Genomic DNA, 23,592 nt, shown 5'->3' with positions numbered 1-23,592 from the left:
ACTGATCACATTCACCGGATGTCGCTTTTTCTTAATTAATTCTCTGTGGGTGTAGCTGCCTTGTCCTCTGTCTTGTGTCTGCTGATAAAGTCAAGTTCCAAGGACTGCATTTGGCCCTCAGATACGGGTGCGCCTGACTCCCATTGATGGCAAGAGAGAGACCCCCCTTAAATGTGCCACTTTGTCAAATCCACACTACGGGGATTGTGTGGGGACGAGCTCAAGGCCTTCGTCTGTCTGGAACTGTATAATCATCAGCTATTGGCTTCCCCCGCCTTTTCCTGTCCTTCCCTGGATCTTGTTAATGAGTCAATTGTTAGACCCCACTTCCTGGATGGAGAGTTTCTTTATGCACTTTGTTTTATCTGCGCCACAATTTCCTGAGCAAGCTGGCCCCTGCATGCCAAAACCACAGGCATTCTGTCCTGTCTTGGCGAACACTGGAAGGGCACTGAGGGCTAACCAGCATGCACCTTACCCCTCACCTCCTCACTGCCCCACTCCCAGCCCTGCTACACGGGAACGGTGGGGAGAGGGGTTACGGGGCGGGGGGAGGGGTGGGGGTGGGGGTAGGGTGTCATTAGGCTTACATTATCATTCTTATTCCATTAGGATCCTTGTGTTTGAACAGAGGCAAACTGATAAAGAGATGGACTGATAGTCCCCCTCTGTATGAATGATTTAGTTTGTAGAATCAACTCCAAAAGAATTTGAATTTGAATTTATTCAAGATCCAGAAGGCACACCTGTATCAAGAGTGTCTTTGAAACCTTTCTGCCTTATTTGTTTTCCGATAGGTTCTATTTTTTTTTTTAAGTGTTTAGGTTAATACTTCTGGATACAGTGAGACTTGTCTGTTTCATTGTCATTAGTTACAAGTTTCACAAACTCTGCTGTTGTGGTTCATAGGGCAACATGAGACTTTAAGAACAGGAAAACTAGTCTTCTGTGTCAGAATGCAGACAAACGGCTAACGATCTTATGTTGGGAGTCTCACATTTCCAAACCTGGCTGTTTGGTCCCAATGCTTCAGAATAAATGTCACAGAAAAGAGGAAGAGTATCGTATAGAATCATGATGGAAAGCCAGGGCTTGGGTCTTTAGACTTTAAAACAAATGCAGTCAGGATCCTTACAGAGACCGCTTCTGTCTGGGATAGAAAATATTTCAGCAGGGATGACCAGCACCCGTCTTTACACTAGAGAATAACACCCGGAGGTTCCTCTTTGTTCAAAGAGACTTTATGCCAGACTCTGTTTGCTGGGTTTACAGATAGCTTTCAGTGACAGAAGGCCAGTAGCTATGCTCAGAGGTTGTTGGGATTATTGGACGTTGACATAGATTCATTGAGTTTTAGGTCCTAGGAGGATGCTAGGGCTACTGATGCTGTTGAATGTGGCATCTATGGATCCTGCTATAATAAAAGGAAGCAATTACAGCAAATAAACTAGAAATACTGACCAGCGGAAGAACTTAAATCTCCCTGGCATAGTTACTTGTTTTCCAAAGTCATCTTCTAAAGAAGACTTTGAGTTCTCATTGTGAGAAAAGAGGACAAAACCTCCTGTTGTATCTTATCAACCCCGTCTAATCCCCACCCCCCGATACTTGTCTTGAGTCTTCTTTTCACGTGAACAGTGCTACTTTTACTGCTGTCCACATCCTGGTCTTCCTTCTCATTCCCTCTCCAGTACCTTTCGCAACCAGAAACAATTGCAGAGTCCTTCCTCTGGCTGGGAAATGTTTCAAGGTTGTCTTAAAAGGCATGCTGTAGACAGCACTGCAGTGAAATCTGTAGTTTAGATAAAAGGGGCACTATGTTTACCTTGACTTTACCGTCAGTACAATCAGCTTTACCCTACAGTAGATACCTGCCATCCTGCAGTTATTTATTGCATAGTAAAGTTACATACTTTGCTACCAAAATACTGTCTTTTCTATTATGTCTATATTACACTAGTTGCTATACTCTTGACTTTACTGTGCAATAAGCAGAACTGATCAATGTTGTTTAGAGCAAATAATAACTTAGTTAATACAGATTTACTGGCTGCTAAATAGCTGTCAGATGAGAATACCCCTTCTAAAGATACACGTGGTATCTAGTATCTCTAGGGAGCATAACAATGGATCACATCTGAAGACTGTCCCTGGCCAAGTATATAAGAAGTTACATACTTGACCCTAATGTTTGAAGCCAAGTTAAAAACAAAAAACAACAGAACAAGTCTCCTAGCTTTTATTATTCAGCAGTGATAATTGTCATTCAAATTCTGCCTTCTCTAAAAATGTTGGCAAGACTGTGTCTAAAATAAGACAAATGCTCTGTCACCCCCCCCACCCCGCGCGCGCGCACACACACACACACACACACACACACACACACGATGTTTTGAAAGAAAACTGTTCCAAAAGAACTTGATCAGTAACTGAAGTCTTGACAAACAGAAGGCTCAGTTGGATCTGCTGACGTCCACTTGCAGGAACCCATGGCAACAGGAGCGAAACCTTTGAAACGGAGCACATGGTGCTTAGTTTACAACAGGCGCTCAGGGCCCCAGAGCAATGGCGTGGCCAGAGGGAAAGTGCTAAGAATGGGAATCAGAACAACACATCTTTCACTGGACTTTTTCTTTCAGTATTTAACACCATCCCCAGCCTCACAGGACATTTGGCCCAAGTCTAGTTCTGTGTCAGGGTCGGCAGAGTTCTGTGTAGGCCAAATCGTTCCTTCCACTTCAAAGGATTCTTTAGGGCCGATGTATTAAACTTAATATTCAAATCCATGTGTGAGAAAACGTATTATCCCTAAGGAACTACTTTCTTATGGAGGATTGATGATACGTGTTTATTCATCCATTTAAGTCTACGTAGAAGGTTTAGAAACAAAGGGTTTGCTGCATGTTGTGCGTGAAAATAAAGCTGATGTCTGTTTTTGGTGTTAGTAACAAGTCAACCATTAGTACTTAATGTGGGCATTAGAAAACCTTAAAAGTACAGAAAGTTAAAGCTGAGAGCTAGTATGCCTAGGCAGTGCTTGGCCTCAAGTGAATAAACTTTTCACGTGTTTTCCAGAAATGAGTTGCAGCAGATTGATACAGTTTTGTTTTGTTTTTTTTAATTTTATCTTTTTTGGAAGGAGATGTTTTTGTTTATGAATAGGCTTCATTTCTCTTGGTGCCATATGAAAAGAGGCTATAGGTAGCTTAGTGTTGGATATCCCACCATGATTGGGAACATAGTCTGTTGGACTAGGGATTAGAACACACACACACACACACACACACACACACACATGAGTACACAGATCCCCTGGTCGTGATCTGCTTAATCAGTTACCCAGTTGGCTACCAGAGATGCTGGTGTTTACTGGGGGGACCAAGTATTTTGCCCTCACCAACTAAGATGTGCATGGTAAATGTATCAATGCTGCATGCCTCCATGCCGGGGAAAATGATCCCCTTTAGAATCCATAGGCCCGTCCTCCCTTCCCTTCTAGGTGGTGAGTCCTGAAGGAAAACAGAAAACTTTCCACTGCCATTTGAAATTCTACACTTTTCATTCTTGCCTACGATTAAAAGATGCTTCAAATTATAGCTGCCCATGAAGAAGAAAAAAAAAATGTTGCATTTGTCTGCATTTCTTGAAGATTCAGCAGGCATTATACATGGTTTCCATTCTTCCCACTGTGAAAAGCGGCCAATGCTAATGATTTGCCTACATGTATTTGCCAGTTCAGTCAACAGATGGTCACTGGGTTCCAACTGAGAATTTGCCAGCTGGTGTTCAGCCTTGTGACTGCAGTAGGTAAAAGCACATTGCAAAGTTTCTAAATTCAGTGTTTTGCTGTGCACTCTCACTCACCATTACACTTAGAAACCAGACTTGAATCACTTGCCTCAGAAACTGGGTAAGTTGTGGCCATTTTAGTTTCTAGCACTTCAAAGAGGATGCAAGTTAACGAGATAAAAATGCCATAAAACAGGTTCAACAGCTCAAGCCTTCACGGCCTGATCTGAGGAGAGACCTAAGACTGGACATCAATTCTGACAGTTCCAGGGAAAGCCAGAATTTCCAAACTGTCGTTCATTAGTCCCACACAATTGCCTTATGAGCAAATTCTGTAAAGGTAGGGAGTCTGCGGAAAGGATGCCTGTTTCCCATACAATTCAAATTGTGGTAACATGCAGTTAATGTGAGTGCCGAGCCCATGGCCAGCCAGGTCGGGTAACCTCAACCTACAGGTTTGAGTGTGCTTAGGAGACACAACGTGGCGCCTGAGACCAGGGTTCGTGATCTGATGTGTAATAAACGTGCGGTAGATGAACCTACCCTTACACCAGTAGCGTATTGAAGTGTTTTCCTCTTGGTGGGTGTCTCGTAGCCAGTCAGGTTCCACATTATGTCATCGTGATGCAGAGCAGCTCCCAGAAACAATGGCAGCGCTAAGGTCTCGGGTTAAAAGGGGGACACAGAGCATCAGGAAGAAGTGCCTGAGGGCTCTGCGTGTTTGGACGCCCTGTTGTGCGGCCCTGGTTGGAAGCCCACGTGTGGGTTCTCCAGAGCCAAAGCTAAAAACGCCAGGTCTGGAGAAAAGACACATCCCCTGGGGGCATTGGCAATGCCAAGATCTAGAACGAGACCCAACCAAGATACCTAAATAAGGAGGTAAAGGCCACGTAGCCAAAGCAAAGAATTGAAAACAATGTCCAACACAGAAGGTTTGGGGGTAGGAGGTAGGGATGGAAGGAAAATCTGTGGAACCAGGAATTCTGGAGCTGGGAAGAGAGCGAGGGCAGCAGCTGCGAGCATACCTGGATGGGCTGCTGGTGTTTTTATATTGAATCACACGTGTTGGTGTGGTCCAGTGCGTGGACTTGCCCACACTGCAAGTCTCGGCCACAGGACAAATGCCCTGTGTGACACTTGTCTCTGCTGTGCGTACTGCAGCTTCTGCCCCATGCTACACAGCTACTCTTTGGCCCTGTCTATGCTCAGTTCTCAAAGAAAAGGTATCAGATTACTGTTCTTCCCTAGAAGACCTCAGGCTGTGGGACCACGAGTTGTCTAGATGGTAAATGCCCTTGACGTTGACGGAGTAGGAGCAGTTCTCAGAACAGCACCAAGATCAAGTGGTAGGGTTGCTTTATTATTATTATTGTTGTTGTTTTTGCTTTCAGTGGACTGTTTGTGTAGGATTCTCTTCTCCAGACTTAACCTTCCTACAGGAAAGGATACAAGGAGGTCCAGCACAAGCTGCTGCAGAGGAAGGAGCCATTAAAGTTCTCAGAGAGACCACAACTCCTTGTACTCGGAGAGGGGAGAAGCATTATAGCGATGCTGTGGTACATTCCTCCCCTTACTGTCCCAAGTCCCTCGTACCTGAGGGCGTGGAGGTGGGCGGGGGGGGGGGGGGGGGGGACTGTGGAAGAGAGGGAAGAGGGGCTCTTTATGCTTGCAGTGATTAGACATGTAAAGAACATTTTAGACGTGCCCATGTGCACACACACACACACAGGACCTTGGAGGGAGAATGGCAATCAGATTTACCATAAAACCCCACAATGTCTCTAATAAACTAAAAATAGATCTCACTTTATTGTGGAGATGTAATGTACTCCTAGATGCAGAGTTCTATACAAAGCTGTTTTAATGCAGTTTTATACTAATGATAAACATCCACTTAGTACATCTTAAGTAAATAATGGCTTTCTGTAAAAATGAAAATGTACCCATAGCATATGGGAAAGCAGCCATCCGCAAGTTTAGACATTATTGTCTTCCTTTTGTCTCTAAAGATAGTATCAGCCAAGATGAGGTGGGTTTACAATTCATACTTAAGAAAGGGGGATGTAAAATAGCTTGGCCATGATTTGGAATGAGCTGGAAAATAGTAAAGACCTTGGTTTAAAATTATGTTCTGTTTTAACTTAGCTAGGAATAAGAAACCGTGGCTCATTTATTTTAACGTTTGTCCCCCTCACCCAATTCAGTCCTGCCCTCTTGCTTTCAGAATGAAATAACATACATTTGAGATAGCTTTGCTACAAACACCACACACATCTGGCAACATCTGAATAGAAAATGACTCTGCGAACCACCTAGCCCTGGCCCCAAGCCTTCTCTGGAACAGCACTGTATTCGTGATGAGAATATTTTGTAAATAATAATAGTACTGACAGAAGTTAGAAATACTGTCTATGTATTGTTAATCCTCCTTAATATCAGAAAAATCTGTTTCATGGTTGAAAGTAGTTTATTTTAAATGGATAGATTCCATACGCTCTGAAAACCTTAAAAAATCATTGTTTGGACTCATCCACAGAATGAGATATACTTTCTTTTTTTAATTTATTTTTTATTTGTTTTAAGTTTATTTATTTTGAGAGAGAGACAGAGAGAGTGAGCAGGGGAGGTGAAGAGGGAGAGAGCAACAGAGAAATCCCAAGCAGGCTCCATGCTGTGAGCACATAGCCCGATGAGGGACTTGAACCTACAGACCGTGAGATTAGGGCCTCAGCTGAAACCAAAAGTCAGACGCCTAACCGACCGAGCCACCCAGGTGCCCCGATAAACTTTCAAAAACCTTATGAAATTATTTCAGTATGTTCTTTTAGTATCACACAACTCAACAATGAAGAAAAGTTAAAGGCATAAAAATAATCCTAAGTGTCAATTCTGCCTTTCAAAGTTTATAATACCAGGATGTGAGAGAAATACATCATTTTAAATACCACCAACCATGCAAAGTCATATCACATGTTGAAATAAACTAGACTTTCTGTAGCTTACTTTTTTTTCTGGGGTACAGTGAAGACACTGACACACACATAATTTTTCACAGAAATGTTATTCATTCTGTTTTCTCTACGTGTTCAGTCTTTGGGACTTAGCCAAAATAAGAATTAAGTTGGAGTCAGTTAAACCAATGTGACACAAACAGCTCTGTACTTTCAAAGAAAATAGGGGCATATGGACCCCTCTCCATTGTCACTTCACCATACAGAAGATTGCATAGGCGGTCAAGAACTACCCATAAGGCCTCTGCTCTTACAGAATTCAGGTTGTGGCCTCTTTGAGGCTGACAGACGTGCAGCCTCTGAACGTACTTCTTAAAATGGCAACATGCCAGAATCCTATTCGTAACTAAGAGAAGCCCTCATCAGATACCCAGCCCTGATTCTCCTGTCTTTTCAGGCATTTTCAGCTAAGACCACAATATTTCACAGAGGCATTATCAGCAAGTATGGCTGCTCTACATTGCTAGTGCCTTTAGCACGCAAAGTAAATTTTTTTCAAAAAGGCACGAGAAATAGAAAATGTAGAATGAAACCAAGTATCCAGAGCCCTAAGTCAGCACCCTAATCTTTTAGCTTCTGTTTGAGGCTAGCCGGAGGTCAACAGAAGTCAACGGATCCAGCAAGAGCTGGCCTCAGTGGTCTCCCAGCGTAAAAAGCAAAGGGTGAAGGCTTCAAAAAAAAAAAAAAAGTTGCTTTCTATTAAATGATCTAGCAATGATAGTATCATTTAGGGCAAAGACTCAGTTAATACACCATCTAATTAATGTTCTTTTTAGTTTGTTCACTTTTAAGAGCTGATGTTCAAGTTTGGCTTAATGACGGAACTCTCAACATTACCAAGCAGGATACTTCTTAAGTGAGACAATAATAGTTACAGTGCAGCACGAGAGCTTTCAAAGCACTTTATTTCACTTGCTCCTTCTCACCCTCTTATGATGTCATTCTGTTCCATGGGAAGACTCTGTAAATTGGGAGACGTTAAGTGACTTGCCCACTGTCCCACAGCTGCAATTAGAACTGAGCTCTTCTGACTCTCTCCAGTGCTCTTACAGGGAAAAGAACAAAAGAGAACTTTTTAACATAAATACAGTTTACGCTGAAAACTTGCTCAGCAGTTTCTGTGATTCTTCCGTGTTTCGGTTTCAACAGCATCCATAATCTCAAGGCGTATTGAGAATACCCACAAAGAGCTCAAGAAACCGTTTAACTTACATCAAGAACTAAACAAACGCTGGTTCAGTGGAAGACATTGCACAGAGGTAGATTTCAGGTCAACCAGGATCTCACAACAATTAAAACTGGTCCAAAGATGGGAGGAAATTGGCTAAGATCCCGAAGTCGCTCAAGTCAAAGAGCTTCTCACGTCTCTGAGGGACTGTGCTGGGACACCTGAGTCCCCTTCCCAGCTTGAGAGTCTGAGAATCTGTGTCACGCAGTGGACTATCTTTAGCAGAACAACTGGTGAACTCCCTTACACCTCTTTGAAGTTGCAGACACTTAATAAGACTGGGGAGAAATTCATTCCCAGAACCTCAATAGAATCTCATCTGGTTTGGGGATCAAATAAGTCACTTCTTTGATAAACAGCTGCTTCTGTAGCATTCTGTCTACACTGTGAATAGAAAGGTATTTAGGGAAAGCACTTCTTAAGAAGCACAGAGCTAGAGATAGACACAGGTCCTGTCTGTCTCTATACACAGACTTTTAAAATTATATCCTGACGTCAAACTTTTGGCAAGGTACAAATCTGACAAAATTCACTGGATTATAAAAGGGGGAATAAAACAGCAAAAGTGAGACACATGTAGCTTGGATTTTGGATTTTTTTTTTTTAAGAACAAAACGTGTGCTTCCATATCTAGATATGATGAAAACTGACCCAGGTAATATGGTATCCCACGGTGTTTTAATATGTAGTACTTGAGAGGGTGCTTTCCAACGGCACCCTAATAACACCAACAAGGTCAGTGGTACTTAATTTCCTTTTGGCCTCGTCACAAGTAGCCATCAGTTTATTCTGAAGCATGAAGGCTGCACAACCAGTGGAACTTTATCCAATCCATGCAGTGTCCCCAGAGTTGTTCTTACTCAGAAATTTTCACATCATTTCAGAATCTAAAGATACGTCCTTCCAATGTCATTTAGGTGACTTCCATGGATGAAGTATGTGTTTTATAAAAAGACAGTTTACTGGGTTTTTTTCCAGTTATAACACAGCCTTACAATTTCCAAAAGCACTGTTCCGGGGTGGGGGGGGGGGCAATTCCCTATTTCTGTGTATATTCTTGGGAATCTATAGAGTTTCGTGGATAAAAGGCTGGTTTGTCAAAATAGCCATTTTTAGAATTTTCTTAATATAACGAATGAACATAACAGTTCCCAAAGAAGAACATGAGGAAAAACATGTACGCTTATAGAGGGAAGTTTGACTATGCCACATTCACATCCTGTAACTTGAAGGTGATCAGAGTTCGTAGGGTGAGCGTAATGCTAAAGACCCCGTAATAGTACTAGACGTATAACGTGGACTCTGCCATACGGTGTTTTTCCCCCTGCATATTTTCATAATGGCCGTTAGAGTAACAATTACCCCATCCTTCATTCTGACGCCTCTGAAATATATGGTGACAACCCCAAGGTTCCAGAGTCCATCCATTTTCTCACCTGATGTCATTTTGCTTGATAAAGAATTTTAATAAGTTACCCAAAGTTAAATAACAATAGCACATGATCTTGTATGGGTTCAGGCTCATTCTTGGTCTCCACTTTCCTTCATGTCTCACGGAATTCAATCAGTTGTCTGGTATTTGATCTGTTTTATGGGAGCCAGTCACTGTCTCTGAAATTATGCCAAAGGGTAACTAGGAACTGACTCTAAACTCAGTTAACTACACGGCAGTCTCATAAAAGACAAAGGAGTTCAAGTAAGAAAAGATTGTATCAGATGCCATAGAGATGAAAAGGAAACAAATCCAACAACTCCTCCATACCAAGCACCTGTATACGAATATAGTTTCCCCAACGAATCCTTGATGCTGGTGTTACTGTCTCCACCCGCACAGGTGATTCTCCTGAAACTCAGGTGAGGTAGGCGCCCGTCGTTCTCTCATCCCAAGTCCATGCTCCTTCTATTGTGCTGCCTTGTTTCTCTCCAGAGACACCAGGAGTCCTAGTTACATGGAGGTACACTGAGGGAGGAAAATCCCATCTTTTCCCTACTGTGATATCCTGTTTGGAAAAAATAAAACAAGTACATAGTTTCCGATAATACCCCATCTCCCCAACTTTCCTAACCTTCCCTTTTAATATCCCCTTAGGGTTTGTTTTCCTTTTTTTGCAATAATTCTTGTTAACACCAGATTCAGTACGGCCCCAAACATGGTGTTGGCCTGCACCAGGAACATCAGGGAAATGGGTTGAGAAGACCACAGCATGCCTCTGTGTTTTTAAGGAGCTCCAGGGGCACCCCATACACTCTCCCTGATTCACTACAGCTGCTGAGAACTGCCCAAGTAAAGCCCTTCCATGAATTCCTCTGCTCTAAGCCAGGCTTCCATTCGTTGGAGCTCTGACAAAACAGACTGAGAAGGGCAGACATTTTGTCCCCCTTACACAGTGAACGTTCATTCCCCTTTGGCTTAATCCTTAAAATAAATGTTAAGCTGGATTCAATGAACGCCCCAGTATATCAGACAGTTGGTAGTGTCTTGTGAGACCTGAGGAAAGGGTTGGCCAGAACTGAACTTGACTGTAATACAAGACCATGTTCTATTATTGTTTAACTTTGGGTATTTCTCCCCTAGGAGGAGGACAGAGGAGAACTAACCAGCTCCAGGACCAAGGTAAGAGGGGAGTTTTCTTTCAAAAGAATGGGTTCCATCCATTTGAAGGAAACCCCTCCCCCACCTGTTTTTCAATCCCTTTTTCTTTATACATTTATATTTTTTAACCCACGCATTAGGAAATCAGCTTGCCACCTGTGCATAACAGTCACTTGAACATCCCCTTACAAATGTGATAGCAGGGAAAACTAGTCGTATCTAGTTATACGCGAATGCATTTATGTTTTTCATCATCATCAAGTATCAGTGCTAGTCTTCCACTAAGGATCAATCTCTTGCATAGGCCTTAGGAAGTTACCATCGGCTGTTCATTTCTCTACGTGTAGAATACAGATAGTAACTGTTCATCAAGCCGTCATGAGTGATGGGGTTACAGAAATATTGAAATGAAAATCCAAAGGATTTCTATAGAAAAAATAGTATTCTTAAGAATTTTTTACTAAAATAAGCAGCTGATAGAATTTAGATGGTATATAATTTGGAATTGGCTCAGGCTAGATTTTGGGTGTGCAGGCAGTGTAGATTTAATGAGATGTTTAAGGTACCATATGAAAACTGGATAGAAAAATGAGGAAGGGGAGCTGATACTGTCTTGAGCGGTGTTTCTTCATGCTTCTAGAGACTTTCGGGCCTTGGGTATCACTTCTAAGTGGTTTCCATTGTTATCTCTCACGTTCTATGTTGCTGTCCTTGGAAATCATCAGTATTCCTTGTCTTTGGTACTGTTTTCACCTTGGTCCTTCCAGGGGGCAAGAAATCCAAGGCGAGAAACAAGTGAGAGAATTTAAATACATCCAGAATTTGAGATATTGGAAGAAAGGTAGAACTTTGGGCTCATGAAAGGACAGCTTCTGTCTTCCTGGCCCTCTCTTGTGTGACTCCAGTAGATTTTAGGGAAGCTTGAGGATCAGACAATGGACATACCTGAGGCTCGAGAAGAAAGGGAGCTCAGAAAGGAGAGGAAATGCAGGAAGAATGAGAATTCAGGCGATTTGTTGCCAATAGATAGTTGTCATTCAGAAACAGTTCTGGCTGTTTCCTTACAAGAGGGTTCAGAAGCTTGGCATTACCTTCAACTTGGATCGTCGGGGTGTTTTAATGAAAGAAAATCACTTCAGACGGGTATATTTTTGTTAGAGATTGTTTTCTTCTGAGCAGGAACCTCAGTAGTCATGTGATTAGGAACGTCCGTGAGAAGGCACATGTGAAATAGCAACTTGATTTTAACTTGACTTAACGCAAACTATTTTTGTAGCTGACAACATCGCAGTGGTCACTAGATACAGAAACCTAAGCGCTCGGCTTTCTGCAGATATTTCATTTTGTCGTCAGACGTCAGATAAAACCTAGTTTTTACTTTCCCGCTCACTGACTCCCCTAAGGAAAAGCACAGGGTATATTTGAGGCACATTATTCATTCCTGAATTTTACGATGCCTGATGTATGGCTTGCCTAAGCCGTGACACAAAGAAGGAATATTACCATATTGTTACGATATCATTTAGTGGACCAGTTATGTATTAGAATTTGATATCCACCCTGACACTAGTTGTGTCAGGCATATTTGTTGTATAATTTGAATTTTATGAAATGCTCCACGGTAAGCCCGTTCGGGGAAAGCATTGATGCTGGTTCTGTGGTGATTCTTTTAGGCAAACTGCCCTGGAGATGAATCACCGTTATTGTTTTGTTGTGTTTTGTTGCTTTGTAAACAGAATAGTATTGATCTCCTATCTATCAATTACATGCAGTTTCTTAGGTACATTAAAAATAGCGAACGGAAATGGTAGCTTAAGAAGTTACCCAAGTACTTCTGCTGAGGAGCAAGTAACCAAAAGGCCACGTGCAGTGGTCTAGTGTGAACACTACTAGAGGCAAATGTAGGCGAAACTATCTGAAGAATTTAAACTTTTTGGTGTTTTCGCGCTTAAATTATTTAATACAAGTAAATTAGAGGATGCCTTTCTGTTGTTGTTTTTTTTTAATTTTTTTTTCAACGTTTATTTATTTTTGGGACAGAGAGAGACAGAGCATGAACGGGGGAGGGGCAGAGAGAGAGGGAGACACAGAATCGGAAACAGGCTCCAGGCTCTGAGCCATCAGCCCAGAGCCCGACGCGGGGCTCGAACCCACGAACCACGAGATCGTGACCTGGCTGAAGTCGGACGCTTCACCGACTGCACCACCCAGGCGCCCCGGATGCCTTTCTGTTTTGAAATCTGGTTGTGAGCCCTGTTGCTCTCAAAGATAAGCAGCTTTGTGTTTCACTTAGAATGGCATCAACTTAAAATTTTTAAAGACCCGGAGGCTTAGAATTTGTAGGGTTGGGCTATTGTTAGAGAGTAACAGAAAAAGCACCTGCCTTTCAACAGCAGGTTCACACAGCATCCCCTCCAGTGCTGATTACCTTAGAATCCCTTGTCCAAGACCTGTTTTTGTCAGTCTCCTTTTTCTGGTTATGCTCTTTTCCAACTTAACCAAAATCCAAGCCAAAAGTTAGGGTAGATGAAACAAGAGTGATTACAAGACATTTCAAGCTATATGTTTCAACTTCTAACTAAATAATAGTCTGTCGTGAAGGAATCTGGCACTGTAAATGAAAGAAAATTTGAAACTTTATTTTTTTCTTTTAAGAGCTTGGTGGGAAAGTTAAAATATTTGTAGGTAAAGGTTTACTAGACATATTTAGTGAATTAAATACATACTTAAATACACAGTAAAATAAATCTTAATCAAGTTAAACCAGACATAGAGTTGGCATTTGATAATCTGTTGATGACAAATGTAATTCTTAAAATAAAGTACTGAATTATTCTGTTCTCAGTAGTATGTTTAGCAACAGAAGAATTTTCTAAAAGTGACATGTTTTATTTGCTACACTTAAATAGATTAGTACTGAATTACAAAAGTGCCATTATCTGGGATTTTTATCTTAGAGTTTCATTGGAAATGTCTGATTTCGCCTCATACTCACAACAAGCTTGTATTTGATTTTATCATTTAGTATTTTTTTCCTTGCCAGCTACACAGATCGAGCTGGTAACCCCTTCATTTTAACAATCTTTAATGTCACTGAAATATTACCTTAGATAATTTTGTTTATATGATGGACAAAATTGTTCGCCATTATTCATAAAAATAGCTGGTGTAATTTTTATGTCCCTTTTGCCAATATTTAGCAGACAGTTTGGGAGCCTTTTGCGTTATCTGTTTTGTTTTAAAACCCTCTCCGTACCACGTCTCTCCCAAATCCATTAGGTTTCATGGTCAGAGGAACTCCCTTTTATGGTTCAGCACAGTCTTCTTTCATTTGAACAGGCTGCTTGAAAAGTAGCACCTTAAATTAATCCCTGAGTGTAGGGATTACACCCACTGTGGTTCTTGCCCTGCCTTGGGGGTGAACATGGTATAAAGTCCCACAGTCACTGTCCTCCATGGAGAAAAACTGTGCCAAGATAACACAGTAAAGTAGTGTATGACTCAGAGCAAGTGTGAGTGCTCCAGACAATAGAAAACTTGAAGGAGATAGAGTCCAGAGTATCTGGGATAGACCTCATAAAGGTTCAGGTGTACTAGGTGATAAATATTAGTTGAATGAATAAGTCTAGGAGTGATAACTAGAAAATGGTAAGGACTTTAGAAAAGCTGGGGTGGGGGGACAAAAGAAATGTCTGGTGAAGGTTCTGTCATGAGATTGGAATCAACTGTGAGTAAAATATTTGGGGCACTTTCAGGAAGCTAGCCTGGCTGGAGGCAGAGAAGGTCTATTTGGGGAATTAGGGTGGTTAAGAGACCAGGCTTCTGTGTTAGAAGGATCCAGGTTCTAATCCCGCCTACACCAGTTACTAGCCATGTGGATTCAACAAGGATTCAGGGAAAATATGGAGAACTTGGGACAGAGTCTGGCCCAATCAAATATAATTAAATTATACTTTAAAGGTATATATAAGCTGAATTGTTAGGAAGCCTTGAATGTCAGAAAAAAAAAATAGAATAGTATCCTTGGAGGCAGTCATGAGTCAGTAAGGGTTTTTGACAAAGCACAGTGAATAAGCAGAGAAGCATGGTCGTTCTGAGTCTGGGTAGCTCAGAACAGACTGAGACAATCTGTGGATCTTGTTTCAGGTAATAAAGGCTTCCCCTGAGGTAATAACAGTATAATAAGAATGAAAATATAAATTTGGGAGACACCTTTTCAGGAAAAAAAGTTCTTCATGGATAATTAGCTGTAAGAAAGGAGAGGAAATGAAAATTCAAAGAGGAGATTGCGTTTCTGTGATGGAGCCTCGCTATTCATTGTTTTTACACTTCTCCATCTGAAACAGTTTCTTTATGATGCTGTCGTTGGGACCCAACATTACCTGTCCTGAAAGATCAGAACTTAAATCACTAGGAACCTAGTATGTATCGAACTAGACCCGTCTTCTTCCAACCTTAAGAGAGAAAAAGGGTTACCATCTAATCAAATCAAGTGATTTTACGCAAAGGTTATGGTACGGCTTTTTAAAGAAGGTCATCTACACTTCTTCCTTCTTGCATATTTAGGAAGGATCAATTTCAGTTGATAAGACCTCATGCTTTTGAAGCTTTATCTCAGCTCCAAAAATACTTAGCCAGAAGGGACAGAAGTTGTAGCAAATATATCAGTCAAGGCTCCACCAAGGATCACCCCCAGGAAGCCTGACAAACAGGAAAAAGAAAATTTTCCTTGGAGAACCACAATAGGGATGAATAAATAGTTTAGCTACACAGGAACGGATACCAACAGAAGGAAAGTTATCCTTGTACTGTGGGAAAGAGCACTGGACCAGGAGACAGGAGACCTGCATCCCAGCTGGGCCTTGGTGAGCAACTCACCTAACTTTCATTAGACCCCACTGACCACAACTGTAAGATGAGAAGGTTTGAGACAACCTCTTAATTTTTTTTGACCCCCCCCCCAAAAAAAAAAAAACAAAACTGCTAGGATTCTAGTTCTTTAAAGCAATTGCTGGAAGTTTTGAAAAATCAGCCAAGGCAAGAAAAGGGAAATGCGATTGTTTAGAATTCTGGAAATCATCTAAAGAGAATAAGGAGGGTGGTCTAAGAGATGAAGGAACCCAAAGTCAGGGATGAAGCAGAGGCCACACAGCAAATTGTGGGCCACGCAAGGCATCTGTGTGAAAGGCCAAGTACTGCTGAACAGCTCGCACGTGGCGAATGGTGACAGCCACCAGCTGTCCCATTTTTGAAATTTTACTTTAATAATAATCACACCTAAACAAGTGAATGATATTCGGAGACAACCCAAAGCACTTCACAGTCTGCAGGTAACTATGGTCTCCTCTTGAAACAAAGCCCTCTTTTGTATGATTCAGTCACAGATAATGATAACAGAAACGGTGGCTTGGGGGTGCAGAACTTAGCCCGTATTCTCTCAAACAGCACCCCAAGACCACCACAAATAAAAGTTACATTATTTGCTATGAATAATTAACACTTTCTCCATATCGTGGAAGGGTAACCAGAAGTATCTTTCAACAGTTTGTATTTTTAAGTTTTATTAATATAACATACTTATATATGTTATATATATATAATATAGCATACTTATATATATATTAATATAACATAGTCTTTATGAAGCCCCACACATGAAGTGCTTGCAGAATGATTCCAAATTCAGGCTAGTATGGTGGAAGTTCCTTCCCACCAAATCACAGTCTAAAACCTCCTCTCTATGAAAATTCTGGAGCAACCATCAGTCATAGAAATATTTTTATTCCCCTTCCCTTAATAGACATACTTGAAAGTAGTCAATTAATGTACAATAAGTACTATTCGAATCTGGAACAGATACTTCTTATCTGTGTTCATGATTGCCTTTCCAAGGTCTGTGGATCCCCAGTCTCTGATTTTGTATGCTTGTTCATTTGTCCTGAGAAAGTATCCATAGCCTGCACAGACTTCTAAAAGAGGTCCCTGACCCAGAGGAAGATAGAAAGTTCTACTCTGTGACCTAAAATTGACAAAACCATGAAACTAAACCACATGAAATATTTGTAACGATTACATTTTTAAAAATTTAACACCAAAAATAGAATTAAAATTGTCATTTATCATAATCTCTAGCTAGTGCTCTAAGTTACTGGCAGGCATCCTCACAAAAATCGCAACGTGTCTTCAACGAATCACGTTCCTCAGACCCAGTCCTGAAATAGAAATTAGTCATGCAAATTCCAAAGAACACACAATTTAGAGACAATTTCTGGAATCTAACGCAGTATCTACTCAATTTATTTAGTTGTCTTTGACTCACTTGGAGTGTGAAATGTCAGAGGACTGTACACATAAGTTAACCGCGTATGTGTCATCCAAAATCCAACACAAGGACAATAAATCCTTCCTTACCAAAGTGGTGTCCAAACGTTAATGATACATCATGTTGGGTCTGAGTTGTCTTTCCACTTAAAAAAATGTTCCCTCCCAGTTTTGAGATTAAATTATGAGTTGGTTGGTGCCATTTTAGCAAATCTTACCTGTCAATGTGTGAGCAAAGTGGGATGAGAACTTACTGTCTTTTCTAAAAACATTTGCATATATATGCAGAGCAATTCAGCCCAAATTCTACCTTTGGAAATAAGTGCACAAATCCAGTGAAGCGAAAAGAGCCATGTGCTTGTTTACGGGAAGGAGTAGTTTCGAAAGAATGGTAATAGCAGCTACAAGTTAAACTGAAAACTTAGTGGAGCGTTGACAATGCTAAGACCTGGTTGCTCTTCAGCCCTTCAACAGCTGAGAAAGGGTAGAATTGTGGACACCAGTGCCTTTCCTGAGAAGCAGACATACTTAGTTCTTACCTCCTTATCATCTGACAACCTATTGATTTTTATTTACTTATTCTGTTTTCTTGGTTGATAGCATAGTTCTTTCAATGACTTCATACAAAGTTTTGGAGTTGTTGTAACTTCTCAGTTTTGTGGCTGAGAACCCCGTTAAGTGAGGGGATGTCGCTAATTACACCCCAAAAGTAAAATCCCATATGATATGTGCTCCTCTCTACCTATCTCATCTTATTCTATGGGATAGACTTTGCTGTATGTCACCCTTGTGACAACAGTGACAACAGTGGCATTGCCACCATCATTTAAATAACAGAACCAAAAGTCTACGCAGAGTCTTACTTCATTTTTTTTTAAGGGTATTTATTTTTGAGAGAGAGAGAGAGACAGAGCATGAACAGGGGAGGGTCAGAGAGAGAGGGAGACACAGAATCAGAAACAGGCTCCAGGCTCTGAGCTGTCAGCACAGAGCCTGACGCGGGGCTCGAACCCATGAACCGTGAGATCATGACCTGACCTGAAGTCGGATGCTCACCTGACTGAGCCACCCAGGCACCCCAGTGCAGAGTTGATTGTTATTCATTTTTCATGAAATTACTCTTTTCTTAGTAGAGTTGTCCTGGAAATGTTTCTGCATATATTTATCTGCTGCATAACAAAGCTTAAATCCAATGAGAGATTAAAATTTTCCAATCTAGAATTTTAGTTTAATTTCAAGAAAGAGATACAGTAAATATATGCTATGTTGAAAGATTTTTTTTTTTCATTTAAGAAAAAAAAAAAAAAAACCTCCATAAAATGAAAAGGACTTTGTTCTTAGAATCTCTACTACTACTTGTTTGGGGGAAAACGTAGTTGCCAGCCATGAAAACTCTTTTACTAAAAACAGAAGTATATCCGTATTTTTTTAACGGCCCACTTAGCAGGATGCCAGTGTACTCACAGTGACATCTTTTTAATGAAGCCTAAGGGGAAAAGCTCACCTTGTCTCTGCAGATATGTGTGTGAGACAGTCAGTCTCTGCAGACCACAGAGAGTTCTATTAACCTCCTGCAGATCCTATCTGAGGGGGTGTGCCTGCTAATCTGTGCGTTACTCATACTTCTCAGCCTGACCCCTCCCCCTCAGATGAGACAGAATCTTGGTGGAAGCCAAGTGCATCACATGCCCTCCAGCCTGTGGCTAGAGGACAGAACCAAGTGGACCAAAGCAAACCACAGCATCAGGAGCAATGAGTGTTTTTCTGATGTCCTTAATAATAACTCCTGAAGTCCACCATTTCCCCATTTCTGTTGTTTTTGGACCCAAAATAGAATGTATATTTTGGTTTGCATAAAACAATTCTTGTAGACATTAGATTATAAAATAATATAACATTGTAAAATAATCGAGAAGGTTTTGTTGTTTGTTTTTACTGATTAATAAAGTATCACTTTATTGTAGAAAATGGGGGGTGGGTGGGGAAGGATAAAAAGCAAAATGCAATCCAAATTGACCATAATCCCTACATCCAGAGATAGCTCTTTGCTGTATTTTTTCTAATATTTTTCTATTAATGTCTCTCTCTATAAATATATATATATATATATTTCTTAAAGTCATAGTGAACATACAAATTTCTTTTTTCACTTAACATTATACTGTAATTATTTTTCCGTGTTGTTAAAAACTTTTAATGGTTGTAAAAAATTCAGTCATAAGACCAATTGGTGCTTATGAATAAATACCACCATCATCTCAGGAGCTTTGTAAAAATGTAGATATGCTGCCCGCCCCCCCCCCCCCCCGCCCCAATTCAGAGGAATCTGATACCGCAATGTCAGGCCTGATCATCTGTATTTGTAGTAGTGATTCTATACCCAGATCAAGCTTGAGAATCACCGTTATACCCCCAAATCTACTTAATCCTCCCCTCCTCTTGGGCGTGTACATTGCTTTCAGTGTTTTGCTACAGAAATATACTATGAGATTTATTCAGCCCCTTTATCAGCATTGTTGATAAACTTACTAGAATTGATACCTCAAAGGAGAATTCTTATTAACCAATTACATTAATATTAATCAATTAATGTTATTATCAACATTATCAGTAATTTCCAAGAACAGGAATTGTTTTCAAGCTTTTATTGTATAAAACCATCTTATTTCCCTCTTAGTTTTTAAATTCTCTCATCAGTGGTTTAGGACGCACATCTTATAAAATCCCTGACCATACTGAACATCATCTTTACTTTTATCTTTCCTGACATGAGTGGCCAAGAATTGAATTAGCATAGAATTGTCTGAATTCACATCAGCTTAATTCCAGGTTAAGTTGAATTATTTTTGTATGGTTTGTATGTCTTTCTGCATAAATCATCTACCAATGATTTTAAAGGGATTTTGCTGGTTTTAAAGGGATTTTCTTATCTGTTTACATAATTTCTTATGGATTTACACAATTTTTAGTTTTTTTTAAGTATATTGAGATTTGTGGTGACTGACTATGAAAACTGTGTCCTAGCATCATTCAGGTAAATATTTTGGACATTTGAACACCTGATATTTAAATTTGGTAGAGAGTTTAGGGGCCCCTGGCAGCTCATTCGGTGGAGTGTGTGACTCTTGGTCTCAGGATTGTAAATTCAAGTCCCACATTGGGTGTAGAGATTACTTAAAAATAAAATGTCAAAACATAGAGAAAGAGAGAGAGAGGTTGGTATGAAGAGAGCATTCTGGTTAAGAGAGCACAAGCCTAAAGGTGACAGGACTTTCTCATGTGTGTATCATTAATAGATCCTTTCCTATAAGAATAATGGAACACCAGCAAAATTACACAGCAGGTTACACAAATAGACTGTCCATACATCATTGATCTCATCACCGACAAGGAAATATCCATCCTATTAAGTAAAATGGGATTGAGTTTGTTTTAACCAGATTAGATATGGTGTTGCCAACTATTTATTCTACAAACTGCTTATGCCTTAAATATCCTGTGTACAGATATTGACTAAGTCTAGGGCTTACATATCAGTCCTTTACAGTAGTATTCTTATATCCAGGAAATCATAAAAAATACTTTCCTAAACTTAAACTTTAAAATTGTTCTTATTAGGTAAATATTTTGTCAGATGTAAATTTTGAAACCTCACTGACAGAAAAATTATAACAAATACGGTCCAGAAGTAAATGTAATGAGTAAGGCATAAGTTAAGCATAAAAGCATATCCAAACCTGTAGAATTTAAGGATAGATTATTTATGGAAGGGTGCAGTGAGAGATAGATGTCTTAGCCTGAATTAGGCGTGCTTTTAACAGGAAAATCTTACTGTTCCCTGGATGAATTTTCCCAATATTACTAGACGGGAGAGGTTTGGGTTTGTCGGTTCCTGTCGCAAAGCTTTTGTTCTGTGTGCTGTTTCCGTGAGAGTCTGATGAACAAAAATGGGTCCCAGATGCTAGGGCAGTGAGCTGAGGGTTTTCATAATCTGCAGCTCAACTGAAGGAAATTTCAGGAGTGAAAACCTTGGGAAGTTTTCCTGAGGTCCTAGAGTTTGGCTACATGAGCATTTTCATTCCTCCCTGCATCAAGTCCCCCACCATCTCACTCTTATTAAACAGGCTGTTTGGAGAAGGGTTTTTCTTATGTAGAATTCCCCTGAGGTACTCAAGGCAAAGGCAAGAAGTCAGTTGCTGAGTCCTACTTCAGTCGATAAACAGGTCATTGCCAACACACCTGGGCTATCGATTGTGGTTTACACATCCAGCAAGAATGTGGTCACTTACTGTTTCTTCTTTTAAATGGAAACAATCCATTCATGTGAGTTTACATGTAAAAGCTGCATTTTACAGAATCAAAGGAATCATTAATGTAAGGAATAGCCCACAGCCTTTTTCTTCCAGGTCTTATCTTCTTGACAGACCACTATTTCAGCTTCTCCGAAGTTTAATCAGGACAAGAATATCCCGTATCATTAATATATGTTTCTGACATTGGTTTTCAAATCTGGGTCCGAAAGGTATGAAGGCGGTGGCAAAGCAACCATAAAACATGCTGCCACAAGGATCTGCTTTCTCAGTCGCTCGTTCATCCCACTACTTAGGATTTCCTTAAGTTTGCTTACAATTACTCCTTCAGGGTTCCCTTTTCTCTTGCCGAGATTAAAAAAAAAAAAAACTTTTAAATCTATTCTAGCACCAATGAGTGACGTCATTTTATGTATTTTTTAAGTCATTTGATGATGCTCATTATTAATAATGTGTAAAGGCAATGTGTTCCATAAATGAGGCAGGACAGATACTCAAATGGTCCTTACATATGTGGTGAATGCTGCAGTTTAAATGACAATCTAAGGAGGCTGCTAGACCTATGTGGTTATACGAAGAAATTGCATCTGTAGTCAGACACTTGTGGAACACAGGCAGTTCGAATATGCAAAGCAATCATGAATCCATAAAGACTTCTTTCTGAATATTAATTATAAGTTACCTTCTATGCATCATTAAAGATAAGTAAATTTACATATCATAGTGTTAAGTGGACTTTGTCAAGGGACCACATGTTTCTGGAAGGAAAACATGTGGATCGGCTGTGAACTGGGCAGTGACTTACCTACTGGTCACCTGTATTACATTAACCAAATACAGATGTACATACACACACATACGGATAGCAGTGTGAAACTAAACTGGTTTTACATGGCCTGTTAGATGATATTAGAAAGACAATGTCATAGAATAATTTTGCGGAAAACTTTATTCCAGACGGTTTTCTCAACGTGAAGCTTTTTTTCCTTATCCATTCCTTTATTTTGCTTTTTGTTTTCTCCTGTGCTGTGGAACTGTCTTTGGATATGGCTAATATAACCCTGTTAAATAACCCTCTCATGAATTGACTTCAGTTTTATCAAAGGAATGGTCTAAACCAACATATAAAATTATGGGGATACGACTTCAATAAAATGAATATGATATGAATGTTTAAGAGTAAAATAAAGTGGATTATAAAAATAATTTTCTCCAAAACAAAAAAGTTTAGTAGTTCAGTTTAAATCATTGGAAGACAAATTTAATTTGTTGTAGACACAAAATAAATTTAAATTACTTTCTCCCCCCCCCCCAAATTTTTTAATAGGTCTCTCTTTCTTCACTGAATATTCATTCCTTCTTAAATTTCAGTCTGATCTATTTGGTGATTAAACCAACCACCTGACAGTGTCCACTTTAGGAAGTGTATTAATTATTTTTCACCAGTAGTGTGGCACTTACTGGGGAATGTGGGAACAGCTGATTATTTACTTCGCATTTTGTAAATGGCAGTCTCCCTCTCAAGAAGTTAGTAGTACCCTCAAAGTGTATGGTTTACTCACGGGAAATGTTTATTCTCCAAGTGGATCAGACTGTCCCAACCCTGGAAAATGAACATTGTTTACGTGAAATATTATAAACCCTTTTTAAGAAAACAAACACTTCAATAGGCTGATAGTGGTGAAATACATGATACTTTATACTAGTCCACAAAACGATATTTCACTTGCAAATCAGTTTTCAAGTGCTGTTCATTAATATGCGGTTGTTTTGGTTTATTTGTAATTCATCTGGTATTAAGTAATCCCCAAACTCAGCATTCATCAAAGAGCATAACCCAAATGCTCAGTCTATAAAGCCACTCTTTTGCGTTAACAGAAATGTCATTAAATGCTGGGAAAACCTCTTGAAAGAGATAATGTCTCATTTAAAAACTATAACTTGAAAGCAAGTAAGAAACCAAGTACCTGGGAAGCAAAAGCCCGTGACACATCTGTAATCCCTTTGGAGAATCTTTTCTATCTGCTCCCTCATTCCCGGATAGAGATACCCACAGAGGCAGTCGAATCTCAAGTGTTTGTGTGCAAAGTCCACATCACATGCAGGAGGACTTCCTGGGGTTTCGTTACTTAATGTCAGCAGTCAAATTGGCTGTGGGATCCTGGTTTCTAAAGAGCATCCAAAGCCTTTAAGAATCAGCACAAAATTCAAATGTAAGATCTTTTCCCAAAGGTCTCCTGCTACCTTTCTCTTGAATATCCCCTGACTTGTAGCCCAGGTAACATGCAAATCCTAGATTCAGGGGCCAACGAATAGAACAAACGAAGCTCACACAGACTA

The 23,592-nt window shown here is 40.1% G+C and overlaps 1 protein-coding gene across 13 annotated transcripts in view; it reads left to right on the top strand.

The window, feature by feature from the left end:
- GRIA4 (glutamate ionotropic receptor AMPA type subunit 4) overlaps nucleotides 1-23,592 on the top strand; it is a 390,564-nt gene that overhangs the window by 351,151 nt on the left and 15,821 nt on the right. For 4 of the 13 annotated variants that reach the window (XM_027051954.2, XM_053204179.1, XM_027051953.2 and 1 more), the window contains exon 15: nucleotides 10,604-10,642. The exons of the other annotated variants lie outside the window; for them this stretch is intronic. In XM_027051954.2, the coding sequence (XP_026907755.1) occupies nucleotides 10,604-10,625 (22 nt within the window). In that variant the 3' untranslated portion in view covers nucleotides 10,626-10,642. The remainder of the gene's footprint in view (nucleotides 1-10,603; nucleotides 10,643-23,592) is intronic. 13 annotated transcript variants of the gene reach the window in all.

The sequence above is a fragment of the Acinonyx jubatus genome, chromosome D1 (assembly GCF_027475565.1).
Source record: "Acinonyx jubatus isolate Ajub_Pintada_27869175 chromosome D1, VMU_Ajub_asm_v1.0, whole genome shotgun sequence".
NCBI classification, from domain to species: Eukaryota; Metazoa; Chordata; class Mammalia; order Carnivora; family Felidae; genus Acinonyx; species Acinonyx jubatus.
This window is presented reverse-complemented; position numbering and strand designations above follow the sequence as displayed.